Source organism: Oryctolagus cuniculus, chromosome 6 (assembly GCF_964237555.1).
Source record: "Oryctolagus cuniculus chromosome 6, mOryCun1.1, whole genome shotgun sequence".
Lineage (NCBI taxonomy): Eukaryota > Metazoa > Chordata > Mammalia > Lagomorpha > Leporidae > Oryctolagus > Oryctolagus cuniculus.
In genome coordinates, this window is record NC_091437.1 from 35,869,911 (window position 1) to 35,887,228 (window position 17,318).

Genomic DNA, 17,318 nt, shown 5'->3' on the forward strand with positions numbered 1-17,318 from the left:
AGCCCTAGCTGTTGTGGACTTTTAGGGAATGAACTAGCAAATGGAAGATCTCATTTTGTCTCTCTGACTCTAAAATAAATAAATCAGTTAATTTAATAAAGATGTAAATAGCAAAAGATGCATATTCTCCCTTTGACCCAATCAGGTTTAAGAAAACACTTGAAAAATTTTAAGAGTCTTGCTTTGTAGTTTCTTGTTATTTTATGTGGTTTGTGATTTGCATACACTTTGCAATTGCTACTCTAAAGGAGACATCTTTTATACTTTTTAGTGGGGGCGGGAGAGTCGTTGACATCTGTGACACTTTAGTAAAAATATAAACTGCTTTTAGAGCCTTGCATCAGGTCTAATGATTTTTGTATTATTCTGATACGGATCTCTTTGTTCATAGGTTGCATGAAGTTCGGATCCAGCCTTCCCTAACCAAAGATGGTGTCTTTTCTGCCCTAAAGATGGCAGAGTTGGAGTTTCCCCAGTTTGAAACCCTTCATCTGGGATATGTAGATGAGTTTTTGCTGCAGAGTAAGACTTGTTTTATTTCCTAGGGTTGCTGTCAGGCATTAATCACCTGAATAGGGATATGTCATATTTTCCTGAATATGAGACAACTTAAAAATCTTCAGCGCTCTCACTTCTTGAAAAAGAAACTTAAATTAAATATGTCAGTGACTTTTTTTTGTCCTGTATTGCCTCTGATATTAGCATATTATAGAAAATATAATGATTAAAGGTTTACCAAAAAAGGATCCTTATTTTCATTTGGTATTGTCTCTACTTTACTGCCCAAGTTTCTTTCCCATTCTGCTTTATTTTTTTTCACAGAATGTCATCTTTGGTTCCATTTGTTGAATTTGACCTACCACACTCTCGAAGCTTTTGATGGTCCTCTCAGATGAGGTCCATTCCCTGCCCATGCTCTTCATTTCCATAATAAACCCAGTGGGGGTTCTGGATTTTCCAGATAGTGTGAGCACATAATGGTCAGTATTTATTTAATGATCATTGCTGTTGGAAGTCTTGTTCACAGCACTTTCTAGAATGCATTGATAATTGAGAACTCATTCTTTTGGGTTTAAATGCATGTCAGTTCATTATTGAAATGTTTCTCCACTTGGCCTAAGAAAGACATGCAAGAAAATTTCCACCAGAATTTCTGAGTGCAGATTTCTGCTAATGTGCGGCTTTGGAGGCAGCAGGTGATGGCTCAAGTAGTTGGTCCTTGCCACCTACGTGGAGATCTGGATTGAGTTCTTGGCTCCTGTTTTTATTTTTTTTTTCAAGTATTAGTTTTTTCCCCATGTAATTTGCAACAGTTCTTCATTTGACACCGTCATACCTGGTGACATTTTTTCTTTGGATCTAATTTCTTTTATAGAAGAACAAGGCTTAATTCTTCAGATCAGGATGGAGAATGGTCCAGATCAAAGAACTGACTGTATTTTATTTTTTGTTTCTAATGTAATCTTACAATAATTTTGTCAACCCTCTAATTTTCTTCCACAGTTTAAGTGCAGAATTTCATAAAGATCATGTTTTTCTAGCCAGTTTAATGTTGAAATCACTATAAATTTATACAGCCTTGAGAAGATAAGCTTTTCTTCAAAATAACTTCAAAATGCTAAAGTAGTCTAATGATTTCATATAAAATTAATGTATTTGATATCTGTGTAATGGCCTAAAATTAATAGCTTTGAAATTTCTATGATTTTGTTTTTTGTTTCCTAGTAGCTGTTTATCTTTAGGTCATCTACAAGATTGATTCAAGAATTCTCTTTATAGCTAGTTATTTCCCTATAGTGTTTCTCTCCTTCAGCACATAATTTCAATAGGATAAAACTTTACCTTCTTGACCACAATTACCTCATACTTTTCAACACAATTTTTGTCATAGTCTGTTTCATATTTAACAATTTCTTAACTTTGTTTTATGAGGCTTTCTCTTCATATTTACTGCAGTTCAATCATTTATTCCATATACATTCTCTTCTCTATTCTTCCAAAGACTGTGATGATTCTTTTTCAGAAGAGTTGCCAGGTACTTCTAGCAGACTTTCCTGAGAGCAGTGAGATTACGCTGCTCACTGATAAGCTTTCACTTAGCTTCTCAGTACCAGTCTTCTCATCAACTCAGATTTTGAAGTGTTGCTCTGGAAGGTAGCAGGTAGCTTCTGCTAAAGTTCGCCCCTTTTTGTTATAAAGGGTTTGGCAGAATAGATATATACAAGCACTGCCTTTTGCTCCAGACATTTATCTTAAGATGACAATACCAGATTCAAGAAATGGTTGTGCTGAAAAGCAGACACTGTATATTAGGAATAAAGAAAAGTGAATGGAATTGTTGAGTGTCTGACGTGGTTAAGGTACTGATGACATGTTGAGAAAAATCAATGACCCAAAGCTGAATACTTAGAGAAGGGTTCTCCATTTACATGGATTGGTGCTCTCAAAGCCTCAGCTGAAGGTGTTAGGGATGTCAGGACAATCCTCAGAAGCAGTAGTCAGTAGTAGTCTTTAGTTCTAGAGCTTTGGAGAGAAATAGAATTGAAGCCTGCTTGTTCCTAGTCATGAGACCTCTGCAAGTTATTAAGTCTGTGTTTTCTCAATTTTTAAGTGGAAATAAGTCCTTTACCTCGTTTTCTCTTGAGTGGCTCTGTGGAGGAGAAAACTATACATACATTTTTAATAGTCTCTGACACTTAAGATGTGTTCTGTAAATGCCAGCTTTTACTTTTAGCTGACCAATGAGTTAAAGAAAGACTATAAAAAAGAAATGAATCTCAGAAACCATCATCAATGTTTTGAGAGAGTGTGACAGCAGGAAACCCCAGAGCAGGGACAGGTTGAATGCATAAAACAGATTTGTCACGTTAAGCTGCAGCATTTTTGTGGACAGTGCCCAAGAAACAGGTGCAGTTCAAGACTGACCCTATCTTAAGGTAAAAGACAAGTTGCATCTTGAGTCCAGAGGACAGGAAAATGGTTGTTAGTGGGGAGTCTAAAGAAAACAGCTTGACTAAGTTGTGAAGGATGGACTAAGTTGAAATCTGTAAGAAATCCCAGTAACTACTAAAGACAGACACTGTAAGAAGAGTTACTGTTATTTATATGGAAAGTGAAATTGCAAGTTTGATGTTTTCAGCTTGTTCTGAGTATTGTAATGTTCAGGGCAGCTTCACCACAGTTACAAAGTTTTCTTTGAAATGTATATCAGTTGCTTGTAAGGATTATGAGACATTTGTTGAGTGTTTTGAATTCCCAGAATTATCCTGAGAGGCAGCAGATGATGGCTTTAGTACTTATGTCACTTCTACCCAGGTAACAGACCTAGATGGAGTGGATTACAGGCACCTGGCTATGGCTTGGCCCAACCACGGCTGTTATAGGCATTTGGGGAATGAAGCATAACTAAAGAAAAGACTGTATAGATTCATACCATGGTGAAGTTTCACTTCTTGTATAGTATAAAGTTTATGTTTTTAGAATCTTGTGTAATATTATGTAGAGAAAGGTAAACTCTGGAAATTCAAATTTAGTTTGCTGCAAAATCTCTCCTTGTGTCACTCTGTCTTTCAAATAAACAAACATTTAAATTCTCAGCACTATAAGGACACAGAACAAGTAACCGTCAACTAACTGGACAGTCCTTTTTTCTTCAAGGAGCTCTTGACAGTGCAGTGTCTTAGAGAATGAGGGGTGAGCAGATGGAAGAAAGAATGACAGAAGGCAAGGGGTAAGGTGGGAGTTGCAGAGACATGATCTAGGATGGAGGGTCTGCTTGTACTTAGACCCATCCTGCTAGTTTCTGACCAGACAGTGGTCCCTGGAGCACCAGTGGCATGTGTTTGGATTGGAAGTGCATTTTCAGAGGATAATCTGTTATTTACTAACCAATACCAGGTACTCTAAAACTGAATTTGAATTCCCTGTGTTTGCCTTTCTCTACACATTACCACAGTAGACTCCAAAAACATGATCTTTATATTGTACAGAAGTTGTATATTTAAAATCTTAGTTTCCTTATAAAAGGTAAAACTAAAACTTTACTGTGATATGAACCAGTATGGTCAGCTGTGCTTCAAGAACTTTTGTTTTCTTTTTTCCTTTTCTAAATAGTTGAAAATGATTTTTTTCCTGTTATCTATCCCTTGTCTTTTAATATAGATTTTTATTTTGTGTAAGCACTGCCATATATAGCGTATCTGTCCTAAAATTATACCTGAACTTGATAAGGAACAAATGACTCAGAATGATCATAGAGTCTGATCATATTGGATACTAAGGTACAAAACTGACCATTCTCCATGACACTTGAGAATTTTACTTTCTGTGAAATTGATTTCTCTTTCCAGGCAGAATGGCTAATGCAGATCTTGTGAAGTATGGTTTGGCTGATGTGGTGGAAAATCCTGGTATCATCACTGATATAGGGATGAAAGCAGTCAATGAAGTTTTTTCATGTATCAAATATCTGGCAATTTACAATTGCCCCCATCTGCATAACCCGTACAATTGGATCTCAGGTATTATAGACTAAATAATACAGCTATATATTTATATTGCAAGCATATGTCTGTTTTCTGTGTGTTATGATTGAATTCCTAAAGTAAAATGTAGGTATTTTACATATATTATTCATCTAAAATCTGTGAACCTTTGTTAACTGAGTTAGAAATATGTTCATATTCAAATACCTGAAGTTCTCTGCCTACAGTATTTACACTGTCCTGGGTATGTATTTGAGTGCCCTGATCTTCACATGAACATCTTTGTCAGGTACATAAAGTAAAAGTTAGGAATTATTTTCTAGGATCTAGGATATTAGCATTGTGTTTCCTAATTACCTTCAAAATGGCACATCATCTGAAAGGACAAAGGCATATCTAAAAACTTTAATTAGGTGACTTAGTAAACACTAACCTGAGGTTTAATTTTCTGTTGGCTAGAAATCCTAGATGCGTAATTTTTGCATTTGCTATTTTTCATTATGACAGGAGTTCATTTTACTCCCTGAGAGAATACAGATCGAATATCCGTTATCTAAAATGCTTGGGAGCAGAAGTGTTTTCAGATTTCACATTTTAGGGATGTGGTGAGATTTGAGAATATTTCTATAGACTTAAATGGCTAGGCATCATAGTCCAAAAATCCTCAATCCAAAATGCTTTAAGATCTGAAATTATTTATTTGAGAGTCATGTTAACACTCAAAAAGTTTTGGATTTAGAATATTTTGGATTTCAGATTATGGATGCTCAGCCTGTAATACTATTTGCTGCTTTAAAGGTACATCTTAAATACCTAAATATACAAACCTTGAAATAAATTCAGGTCAAGGAAGTTTTCTTTGTGACATCCACTTTAACCAAGCAGAGTCCTCCCCCCCCCCCCCATCTGCAGAACAGCCTCCTTACTGTCACATGACCCTGGTCATTCCCTAGGGTCTCTGTTCTCACAAACCACTTTCCAGGTCTGTTTTAGAGGTCCTGGCACTTCTGTTGAAATCACTCATTAGAATGGCCATGTTAAATCTTGTCCCTAGCCCAGCCAAACCAAGAAGTTTTTGAGAAATATGAACTTTAGGATGTAGCAGGTGTAGATCACTTTTTAAAAATAACATTTATTGGGTTTTTGGTTTGTTTGTTTTCTAAATACAGAAGAGTATAAAGAAGAAAACAAAAAATGGCCTATAATCCCATCACTCAGAACTCCTGTTAACACTTAAAAAATAAAAATAATACATGCACTTGATAAATTTCAAACAGTACAGAAAGGTACAAAATGAAAAGTCTCCTCTTCTCAAAGGTAACCATTATCAACGGTTTCTTGTATATTCTTCTGGACAGATTATTTTGTGCATATTGCAACCGATACATGTATAGCATTTAAAATTATTTATATATGCAAAAGGATCTTAATCTGTATACACTGTCCTGTAGCTGTCTTTTGCACTACCTATGTTTTGGAGAGTGTTCCATATCAGCGAGCATATTTAGCTCTCCTTCGTTCTTTTGAAATAGCTGCATAATGTTCTGTTAAATGAATGTGCCATAATTTCTTTATCTAATGTCCTGTTGTTGAAAAGGCATGTAGATTGTGGAGTGAATCCCATTTACATCAGGGCTGACTTAATATCAAGTTAATGTTTCCCAGGCCATTTAGTTTTCACAATGGAATTAGAAATGGAAACTTCTTAGTTTAAAAGTCATCAGGTTTGAGATCATGGATAAAAGAAAAGTTAAAGAGAGAGGATTTGAAATTCTTTGTGGACTATAGCAAAACTCATAAAAGATGTGATAATGTTATTTAAATTCTTTCTGGTCCTGTCATTTCTTCAACAGACCACTCAAGATGGACTCGATTGGTTGATATCAATTTGGTGAGGTGCCATGCCTTGAAGCTGGACTCATTTGGTCAGTTTATTGAATTGTTGCCCAGTCTGGAGTTTATTTCACTGGACCAGATGTTTCGTGAACCACCCAAGGTGAGTCCCTGAGCTGGGATATTTTTTTGTTTTTGTTTGTTTGTTCTTAATAGTTTCCTTCACAGTGTTGGACTTTTTTATTGCCAGCCTCAATGAAGGTATAAAGTTTGTAATGAATTTTTTCTTGTAAATGATATAAGAGGTCTCTAGGAAGGGTAGGGAAAGGGTGAGCATGGAAATTTAAATTAAGACAAAAATTACTATTTTGAGTAATTCAATTAAATCTGAATATAATAAAGATCAGGAATTTATTTTAGAAACATTTTACTTTGCTGCTGTCTTGTCTTTTATGTACTCTAGTATATCTTAGGTTGCCCAGTTAGGTAAAATGTTACTGAAAAGTGCTTAAAAGGGGTGGGCATTTGACAGAGCGGTAGAGAAGCTGCTTAGGATGCTCACATTCCATATCAGAGTGCATGGTCTTAAGTCCCCATTCCACTTCTAAACCAACTTCCTGCTAATGCACACCCTGGGTGGCAGCAGATGATGGCCAAAGTACTTGGGTCCATGCCACCCTTATGTGAGATCCAGATTCAGTTCCAGGTCCCTTGGCTGTAGCCTGGTGCAGCCTTTGCTATTGCATGCATTTGGGAAGAGAACCAGCAAATGAAAGATCTCTGGTCCCTGCTTCCAAACAATCAGAAAGCAAATGAAAATAAATAAATATTTTAAGAAAGAACTATGTAATGGGTAGAATTTTGTAGCATCATGGCAATAAAAACTTAATTACTCCTTCAACTAATTGTGTTCCTTCTTGTCAATTATTAATAGATAACATTCCCACTATTCAAGTAGTGCACAATAATTGGGGAAAGTTTAGGATATGAGGTGAGATTACTGGGTTTCCTGTTCCAGCTGTAGCACTTATGGGTCCTCTGCTGTGGGCATCATTTGTAAATCAGGCTAGTAATATTTTACCTTGCTTGAAGTGCAGTGAACCTTAAATGAGTTTTCTCACGTGTATGTGAAAAGTACTTTATAAAGTACTATGTAAATATTAGTTCTTATATAATAGTGAAAAGAAGGATTTAAAATGAAAATGTGTGCGGTTTGGTTTTGCCTTAGGGCTGTGCTCGTGTTGGTCTGAGTGCAGGCACAGGAATTGGAGTTTCCTCAGCCCTTGTGAGCAACCAGAACTCCAACAATGACAATGATAACAATGCCCAGAATAACAATGCCAACATCCATGATAACAATCACCATCATCCAGATGACTCAGATGAGGAGAATGACTTTCGGCAAGAACTGCAGCCAGGAGAGCAGCAGTTTGCGGCTGAAGGTAATGCAGATCTCTCCTGAGCTTCGCATTGAAATAATGTATTACTTTGGCTCTTATTCTCTGACCTCATCCTGTTCTCTTTTCCCCTGTTTGAACTTCTCACTTTGTACATTCAAGGGATCTAGTTGACAAGGCAAATGAGTAGGTGAAATTTTCTTTCTCTTCTGTTTCTGGGGTATCCTGTCTACAGAATTTGTAAAGGAACTTACAGGATGGGAAGGACTGATAGATGCCATTGCATTAGGGTGCAACGATAGCCTTAGAAGCCTGATTTAACTGGAATTTAACTTCCAGGTTTAGGCAAAGGAGCATTTTACTATCTCCTTGATCATGAAAGTGGAGAGCATTTTTGAATGTTCTAAGAACTGATAAAAATGAATGGCAACCATGTGGTAGACATAGCTCCGTTAACATACCTTTAAGCATTAAATCTTCCCCAACTACCCAGCAAGTTGAAAACATGAATTAATACTTACTGGATTTCAGTTATGTAATTATCTGTCTTATTTTCTTTAATATTGGCTGAACACCTGCTGAGTATCAACCCAAATATCAGTAGATTCCATCTGCCCCTTTACTGATGAGTGAGGATGGAGTGAAATTGTTCTCTTGCCAAATTATCTAGTCTCCTAGCCGACCCAGAAGAACTGGAAAAGGACTATTAATCTAACCATCTTTTTGCTACCCTTTTGCACACTCTCTTAGATGTAGCCAATCTTGAGAAATAGGGTGACCTAATGTTAAATAACTATTTTTATAATGAAAACACACTGTGAGGATCACCTGTATGCAGTATCTTTACTTTTTCATTCACAGATTTTTTTGTAGAAAACTTTTCTTTGCTCTTGGCAAAGCCATTAACAAGCAGTCGTCTATGATCGTTCTTCCACTTGCATCTTACTTGACATCTCAACAACACTTGACTTCGTTGCCTACTTCTGCCATCTTAAGATACTCTGTTGGAACTCCAAAACCATTTTCCTGGCTTTTCTGCTACCTCATTTAACATACGTCTCCTCTGTTCCTCTTTGGTCCTTGATTTCTCTTCATACATTTTCATTGAATCTCCTTTGTTACTTACTGTATGCTGTTGAATTCCCAGTCTTTATTTCCAGCCTTGAAAAGTAATTCATGCTATATGCAGCTATATGTAGCTCCATGGTTCTTATTTCACTCTTAGCATTTTAAACTTAGAATCAAATCTCAATCCTCACACCCACTCCAAAAAATGCAAAGAGAAGTGCATTATTAGGAAGTACTAAGGATGAGAGGGGTGTGAAGTCAAATATCATCTGTCTGACTTGCCTGAGTGCCATCATACATTGTGCAAATCACTAGCAAAGATCTGAACATGACGGGGCATGGGCCATCCATGGGAAACTTAAAATAGCTTCAGTGCAAATCCTACAAACCTACTTGTGGTTGGTGTTGATACCCTACACTAGAATGTTTTCTGTTGTGAAATCATGTATTTGTACAGCAAGGACAAAAAAATATACATTAAAGAACACACTTGACTTAATTCCTATCTTTATTGATTTAAGAAAGAAAATGGAATTTAAAGTTTAAAATTTGATCTATAAATACTGTTTGAGTTTATGTTTCTGTGTGGGAGCAAACTGTTGAAATCTTTACTTAATGTATGCTAAACTGATCTTCTGTATATAAAGAGAATCGAAAACGAATCTTGATGTGAATGGAAGGGGAGAGGGAGTGGATAAGGGGAGGGTTGCGGGTGGGAGGGACGTTATGGGGGGGAAGCCATTGTAATCCATATTCTGTTTTTTGGAAATTTATATTCATTAAATAAAAGTTAAAAAAATTTAAAAAAAATTTTAAAAAAGAAAAAAAAAAGATTCTAAGTACACAAGAAAAGTTTCATGGGTAGCCTATGGTCCCAAAGGGTTCTCTAGTGAAGAAATGCCTGTACAAATGCAAACAGGAGTTGTGCAATTAGTTATTACACAACTGCAAGCTGATCTCAACACTGTTACATCTTGCAAGGACTTCAAGTTACATCACAAACTTTCATGCATTACCTTTATTTCCAGTGGAAGCTAGGCATGAACTGCCATACTAACACAATCTTGCTCTCTGCAAAGTCAAGCTTTGCACACATGTTCAGTAGCTCCTCTGATACACCATGCACTGTTCTGGACACCAGTCATGCTACATAAGGGACTGCCCCATTGTTTTTATCCTCCATGTTGATCAAACAGACACAAACATAAATGGAAAGTTGCAACTATGGTAAATGCAGGAGTGTACAAGTAAATGGTCCTAGGAGTATATATAATTCATATTTGGCCTTGTCAAGAAGATTACAGAAGACTTAAGTGTGAAGTGTCAAATGAGCTGTGGTTTGAAGGGTAAGTGGGAATAGCTAGATTAAGAGGGAAAGAAAGAACTCCAGTCAGAAGGAAGAGAAAGTGCAAAGTTTCTTTGCACAATAGAGGTACAAGCCTTCCAGTTGACAAAAAGAAAGTCCATTTGACCAGTGTAAGGAGAGCAAAAGGGAATCAGAGTGAAGTGAGAAGGGAGAGATCTCTTGGTAGGGAGGTCTTCTTGGTCATCTCATACAGAATGAAGTCTTGAGCAGGTAGATACTGGATCACATTTTAAAGCATTAATTTCCATACAGTATGAATATGAACTGGGGCAAGTTAAGAATGAATAGAGTAAATCAGTTTGCAAAGTGTGGCAATAAAGGTGACAACAGCTTGAACTGTGGAGGCTATGGTTGTGCAGAGGACTAAGAGTGGGAGAGAGGGAAACAACCAGAAAGCTGGCAATGGGCACTAAGACTGATGAGGAGAAAGAAGGTGTTAAGGTTGACTTCCCAGTTAGGCAATATTGAAAATTACAGTGACCAAATCTATAGAAGTGAATTCATATCTTAAGTTAAAATTGTGTTATAAGAAAGGTATAGAGATTTATATCCATTTACTAATATCTTAGAATTAAACAGTAAAAATCAGGGACATGGCGAATAGCTGTAAATTCTTTATTGATAGTTTAAAAATCATCTAAGACAGTTGATTTAGAACAATTTTATATTGGACTTTAAACAATAAAAATACATTTATTCATAACCGAGTTTCCAAAAGAATTGACTTCAGGAAATAACTCAGCTTTGTCTCTAACTCTCACTCAAAATAAAGCATTTATTTAAAACTTAAAAAAAAATGTGATCTATAAATATGGGTTTTTTTAACTTTTATTTAGTAAATATAAATTTCCAAAGTACAGTTTATGGATTACAATGGCTTTTTCCCCCCCATAACTTCCCTTCCACCCACAACCCTCCCATCTCCTTCCTGCTCCCTCTCCCATCCCATTCACATCAATATTCATTTTCAATTATCTTTATATACAGAAGATCAATTTAGTATATATTGAGTAAAGATTTCATCAGTTTGCACCCACACAGAACATAAAGTGTAAAATACTATTTGAATACTAGTTATACCATTAATTCACAAGGTACAGCACATTAAGGACAGAGATCCTACATGAGGAGTAAGTGCACAGTGACTCATGTTGTTGACTTAACAAATTGACACTCTTGTTTATGATGTCAGTGATCACCCAAGGCTCTAGGCATGAGTTGACAAGGCTATGGAAGCCTTTTGAGTTCACTGACTTCGATCTTACTTAGACAAGGCCATAGTCAAAGTAGAAGTTCTTTCCTCGCTTCAGAGAAAGGTATCTCCTTCTTTGATGGCCCGTTCTTTCTACTGGGATCTCACTCGCAGAGATCTTTCATTTAGGCTTGTTTTGTTTTGTTTTGTTTTGCCAGATTGTCTTGGCTTTCCATGCCTAAAATACTCTCATGGGCTCTTCAGCTGGATCTGAATGCCTGAAGGGCTGATTCTGAGGCCAGAGTGTTGTTTAGGACAACTGCCATTCTATGAGTCTGCTGTGTATCCCACTTCCCATGTTGGACCGTTCTCTCCCTTTTTTATTCTTTCAGTTAGTATTAGCAGACACTAGTCTTGTTTGTGTGATCCCTTTGACTCTTAGACCTATCAGTGTGATCAGTTGTGAACTGAAATTGATCACTTGGACTAGTGAGATGGCGTTGGTACATGCAACCTTGATGGGATTGTATTGGAATCCCCTGGCACATTTCTAACTCTACCATTTGGGGCAAGTCAACTTGAGCATGTCCCAAATTGTGCATCTCCTCCCTCTCTTATTCCCACTCTTATATTTAACAGAGATCACTTTTCAGTTAAATTTAAACACCTAAGAATAATTGTGCCATCCCACTACTTGGAATTTACCCAAAGGAAATTAAATTGGCAAACAAAAAAGCTGTCTGCACCTTAATGTTTATTGCAGCTCAATTCACAATAGCTAAGACCTGGAATCAACCCAAATGCCCATCAACAGTAGACTGGATAAAGAAATTATGGGACATGTACTCTATAGAATACTATACAACAGTAAAAAACAGTGAAATCCGGTCATTTGCAACTAAATGGAGAAATCTGGAAAACATCATGCTGAGTGAATTAAGCCAGTCCCAAAGGGACAAATATCATATGTTCTCCCTGATCGGTGACAACTAACCAAGCACCAAAAAGGAAACCTGTTGAAGTGAAATGGACACTATGAGAAACAATGACTTGATCAGCCCTTGTCCCGACTGTTGATGTACAGTTTAATACTTTATCCCTTTTAGTATTTTCTTTTGTTCTACTTAATACTATTGGTTGAACTCTGTAATTAACACAGAATTATTCTTAGGTGTTATAAATATGGTTTTAGTAGATGAGAGACTTGCATACAAACTAAATACCCAAGATACAGAAAAAGTTATTTTGAATTTCTAAGCTATAGTTATGATAATATTCAACTTCAGCAATTAACTAAAGGACTACTATCATGTACAGTATTTTCAAATTTATTAAAAGCAGAGACACAAAGGAATAAGCAATAATGAAAAGATTGAAGAATAGCAGGAGGAAGCCTAAGAACACCAAAGGTAATGGCAGCATTTATAGAGTAAGAACAATGGCTATAAACATTAGGTTTCACAGGTCTTGCCCAGGTGGCAATGTATTTAGTTGTATTTATTACTGTACATATACATCAGGTAGATTTTTTTTTTCAAAAATAATTAACTGGAGAAAGACTGTGATTCTTGGTTAAAATGAAGAGGAGTACAGGGCTTCAAAATAAAAATGACTGTCAGAAACTGTTAGTTGAAACAACTGACATAGATGGTTCCATTCACATTTAGCAAAGTGTTAACCATTAATTTGAAACTGGTAGTGACATGTGACTCTCTCTAATGTATAATTTTTAGAAATTTTTATGCGTGACCTTCGATTTCATTTTGGTCCAGCTCCAGAATGAATCAAATTACTTATCGTTGCTCCGTTCTTTTTAATTTCAGTTTGCATGAAGTAATGGGCTTTAAAAGAAAAGCATTGTTTAATTTTAACAACCATTTAATTTGTATAAATTAAGTCGATTTGTTATAAAATACTATGATGAATTATGTTGTTTTGTGGTGAACATTATCATTAGTACAACCTCCGAGAAAAATATGAAGTTGTTTGATTTGCCAAACTTTCATAATTTAATAAGACTTTCCTTTTTAAAATGTATCCTTCCAGAAGGCTTATGATTATTTAATTGTTGTCTGGTTAACAGAAAATATAACTTCTTTTCTTGAACTTTGCTGTACTGTAATAAAATAGAACAATAGATATTCATGTTGTTTAAAAGTTTACATTGTCCTAACAAAATTTGCACATGTCAAAATCATGCTTCTGTGATTACTAAAGCATACTGTATAATTATTTAAACAAAGTTCTACCTATACATCTTGTAAGTAATTTTCCTATCTTGACTTAAAACAACTTCAGGAATGTGATGTGTTTAAGTACAGTGTTATGGTGTGCACACTCTTGCCCCAGCTAACCTGACTTCAGCGCTGAGTAGAGTTGCTTTGCAGCTTTATTGATAGCAGGGATTCACAAGCAAGTGTGCCTCGGCGTCACTAGGAAGGCTTGCTGAAACACTGCTCGGCCTTGCCCTCAGGACTTCTGAGTGAGCAGGTCTGAGTAACTCCTTTCTGACAAGCTCCTCGATGATGCTGATGCTCATGGTCTGGAACTGTACTTTAAGAACCACTGCTGGTGTAAAAGCCTTTATTTTTTTTTTTTTAATTCATGTATTTATTTAAGAGACAGAGTTACAGAGAGGCAGAGGCAGAGAGAGAGAGAATATATTCCATCTGTAATGGCCAGAGCTGAGTTGGTCTGAAGCCAGGAGCCAGGAGCTTTTTTGGGTCTCCCACATGAGTGCAGAGACCCAAGCACTTGGGCCATCTTCTGCTGGTTTCCTAGGCCATGGCAGAAACGTGAATCAAAAGTGGAGCAGCTAGGTCTCAAACCAACACCCATATGGGATACCAGCACTGCAGACAGTGGGTTTACCTGCTATGCCACAGCGCTGGCCCCAAGGCCTTATTTTTAAAGCCTAAGACAAAGTACAATCTGAAAATAACCCCAGTAAGTGTATTTTGTTTTTTAAAACAAAATTAAAAAATGAAAACCAAGAAGCAGTTAAATCAAAACCAAAGGCATCATCATCTCTTTGCCAGAGACCAAGTTAGTGATAGTCTTCCTTTGCTGTCTACCTGCTTTCTACAACATTGAGTCCTTTAGCAAGTCTTACTGTCACTAAAACATTCCCCATCATGTCTTTCTTTCCTTTTCCATTGTAACAAACTTTTTTTAACATAAATGTTTTTTTTTTCAATATCCTTTTTTTTTTTTTTTTTTTTGACAGATAGAGTTAGTGAGAGACAGAGAGAAAGGTCTTCCTTTCCGTTGGTTCACCCCCCAAATGGTCATTACGGCCAGCGCACTGTGCCAATCCGAAGCCAGGAGCCAGATGCTTCCTCCTGGTCTCCCATGCAGGTGCAGGACCCAAGGACTTGGGCCATCCTCCACTGCCTTCCTGGGCCACAGCAGAGAGCTGGACTGGAAGAGGAGCAACCAGGACAAAATCTGGCACCCCAAACGGGACTAGAACCTGGGGTGCCGGCGCCACAGGTGGAGGATCAGCCTATTGAGCCGCAGCGCCAGCCAACATAAATGTTTTAATAGCTTTTAGATTGGTCTTCCTACATTAAGCCCAGCTAAAATTAGTTCTTTCTTAAAATATCCAGGGTACTTTAAAAAAAAAAATGACAATGTTGATCCCTATTTAAAACTGTTTAATAGCTTTCCGTTGCCTTAAATTAAAATCCAGGTCACAAACTGGTCCATGATTTGGGGTCTCTTGATCTTGTCCTGCTCCCCATCTCACAAAACATGCTTGAACATACCATCAGGCATCTACAGCCACGCTAACTGGTGTTTTCTTAGAATTTCCTCCATCTACCTTTTCAAGGTAGGCTTCTTATTGACATCTAGGTCTTAACTTAAATGTTAATCTCTGAAGTGTCTTTCCTTACTACTTGATTTTAAGTAGTCACCAATCCACTGTCACACCGCACTCTTAATTTTGTTACATAAGATGTTGCTATCTGATGTTTTTATTAATGCTTTTAAGAAAGTTTCTTTTACTTCCCGTACTGGAGTAACCCATGTTTCCTGGCACCTTGGAATAGTAACAAACTGTAGTTGATCCTCAATAAATATTTAAATGAATGCAATGAAAGAAATTATACAAGTTTGGGGCATTCTATTAAGTTAAATATTTCCCCAGATTATTCTGGTATCCTCATAGCAGTTGCTCAGCAGCTTTGGAAAACCTTATCACACAGATATGTGAATGCACTTCTGCTCATGCCTTTCCTTGCATAAAAGCCTTCTAGTGGTTCCCTTCTGCCTACAGGAAACAGTTCAAAACTTTTTAGCAAGAGTTTCTAAGCTTTTTGCAAACTGAGGCTCAGGCTGCCTTCTCAGCCATATTTTCTCTTTCACATACCTCATCACAACACAAGCACCTGTTCTTTATTTTCCCTGGACCACTCACTCTTCTGGAAAAAAAAAAAATGTGGCATACCTCCTGGTATGAAATGTCATTTCATCTCTGAACCTTTCCCTCGATCCACAGGAAAATTAGTTGCTTCTCCTCTCTCTGTGTTCCCCTTGAACTTTTGGACTCATCTAGCATTTGGTGAATATGTTCTAGAATTTGACCAAGTATATTCTGACCTGACCTTACTCTGTGTATCTGCCATCTCTGCCAGAATGTGTACATTTTCTTTAAGAACCAAGACTGCAGGTTTCCCATCTGCTTGTGGTTATATATATAAAAGCAAGCATAGAGCCTAATACAGTGTGTACTCATTAATGACTAATTGCTCTTCATAGTTTATTAGAATTGAATGAAAGAAGGAAATTGATTTACTTTTACAGAAAATTTCCCAGGAGGTCAATCCTCATTTTGTCACTAACTGCAATGTACATATCACAGGCTAGAGCTGGGCAGAAATTCAAGATGGGACACTGAACAGAAAGGGGAATGTAATTTTGTGTATGTTTAGGACCAAAACAAATCCCACTGTCTTCATGAAAGTTAAAATCTTACTACTATATATTTCAGTGACATATATGTGAATGATGGCTTTTTGAATTAGTCCTGTTTTTCCTTCTTTGTAAATTGTATGAGTTTGTTTTATCTCCTTAAGTAGGTGGTTTATTTTTTTCAAGACATGGATCCTGCCTTCTTTTGCTGGTTTATTCATTTCACTCAAATGGTTGGTTCCTTTCAAAGCCAAGTCTTTGACCCTGCCTAGGCGTTGAGGATACAGTGATGATGAAGGTGGACACAGCCTCTGCTGCCCTCTGAGTTGTGTCCTAGCCAGGAAATGTGAAAGGTAGTTCAGGTTAAGTGTCCCTTATCCTAAATGCTCGGGGCCAGGCTGTTTCAGATTTTGGAATATTTACTGCTTGAGCACCCCTAATCTAAAAGTCTGAAATCTGAAACATTTTAAGTGATGACATGATGTTCAAAAATTTTGGATGACAGAGCATTTAGGATTTTGGATTTTTGGACTGGGGATGTTCAACCTATATTCCTGTGATCTATTGCAAACTGAGACCAAAGATGGTTGGAAAGAAACAAGGTAAGTAAGAATGAGTGCCTTGGATATTCACCTGAAGAATTTAATCTTTTAAAGAGGTGGTAAAAGCCAGGAATTGTTTTATTTACTTCCTCTGGGAAAGTGATTGTTTATCTTAAGAAGATACAGTAAACTAACTGAACCTTTTTTTTTTTGGCAGGGAGGGATGATAAAATGAATTATTTAATAAATATAAATTTCATAAGTACAACTTTTAGATTATAGCGGTTCTTCCCCTCATACTCATCCTCCCACCCCCAAACCATGCCACCTCCTGCTCCCTCTCCCATCTCATTCTTCATTAAGATTCATTTTTAATTATCTTTATATACAGAAGATCAACTCTATACTAAGTAAAGATTTCAACAGTTTGCACCCACACAGACACACAAAGTATAAAGTACTGTTTGAAGACTAGTTTTACATTTAATTCTCGTAGTACAACTCATTAAGGACAGAGGTCCT

The 17,318-nt window shown here is 36.8% G+C and overlaps 1 protein-coding gene across 8 annotated transcripts in view; it reads left to right on the forward strand.

The window, feature by feature from the left end:
• The window catches only part of FBXO38 (F-box protein 38), a 79,441-nt gene that overhangs the window by 40,360 nt on the left and 21,763 nt on the right, over window positions 1-17,318 (forward strand). For all 8 annotated transcript variants that reach the window (XR_011389800.1, XM_051844376.2, XM_008255213.4 and 5 more), the window contains 4 exons: window positions 392-522; window positions 4,350-4,520; window positions 6,338-6,480; window positions 7,546-7,759. Coding sequence is in view for 7 of the 8 variants with exons in the window: in XM_051844376.2 (XP_051700336.1) it covers window positions 392-522; window positions 4,350-4,520; window positions 6,338-6,480; window positions 7,546-7,759 (659 nt within the window). In the remaining variant the exon portion in view is untranslated. The remainder of the gene's footprint in view (window positions 1-391; window positions 523-4,349; window positions 4,521-6,337; window positions 6,481-7,545; window positions 7,760-17,318) is intronic.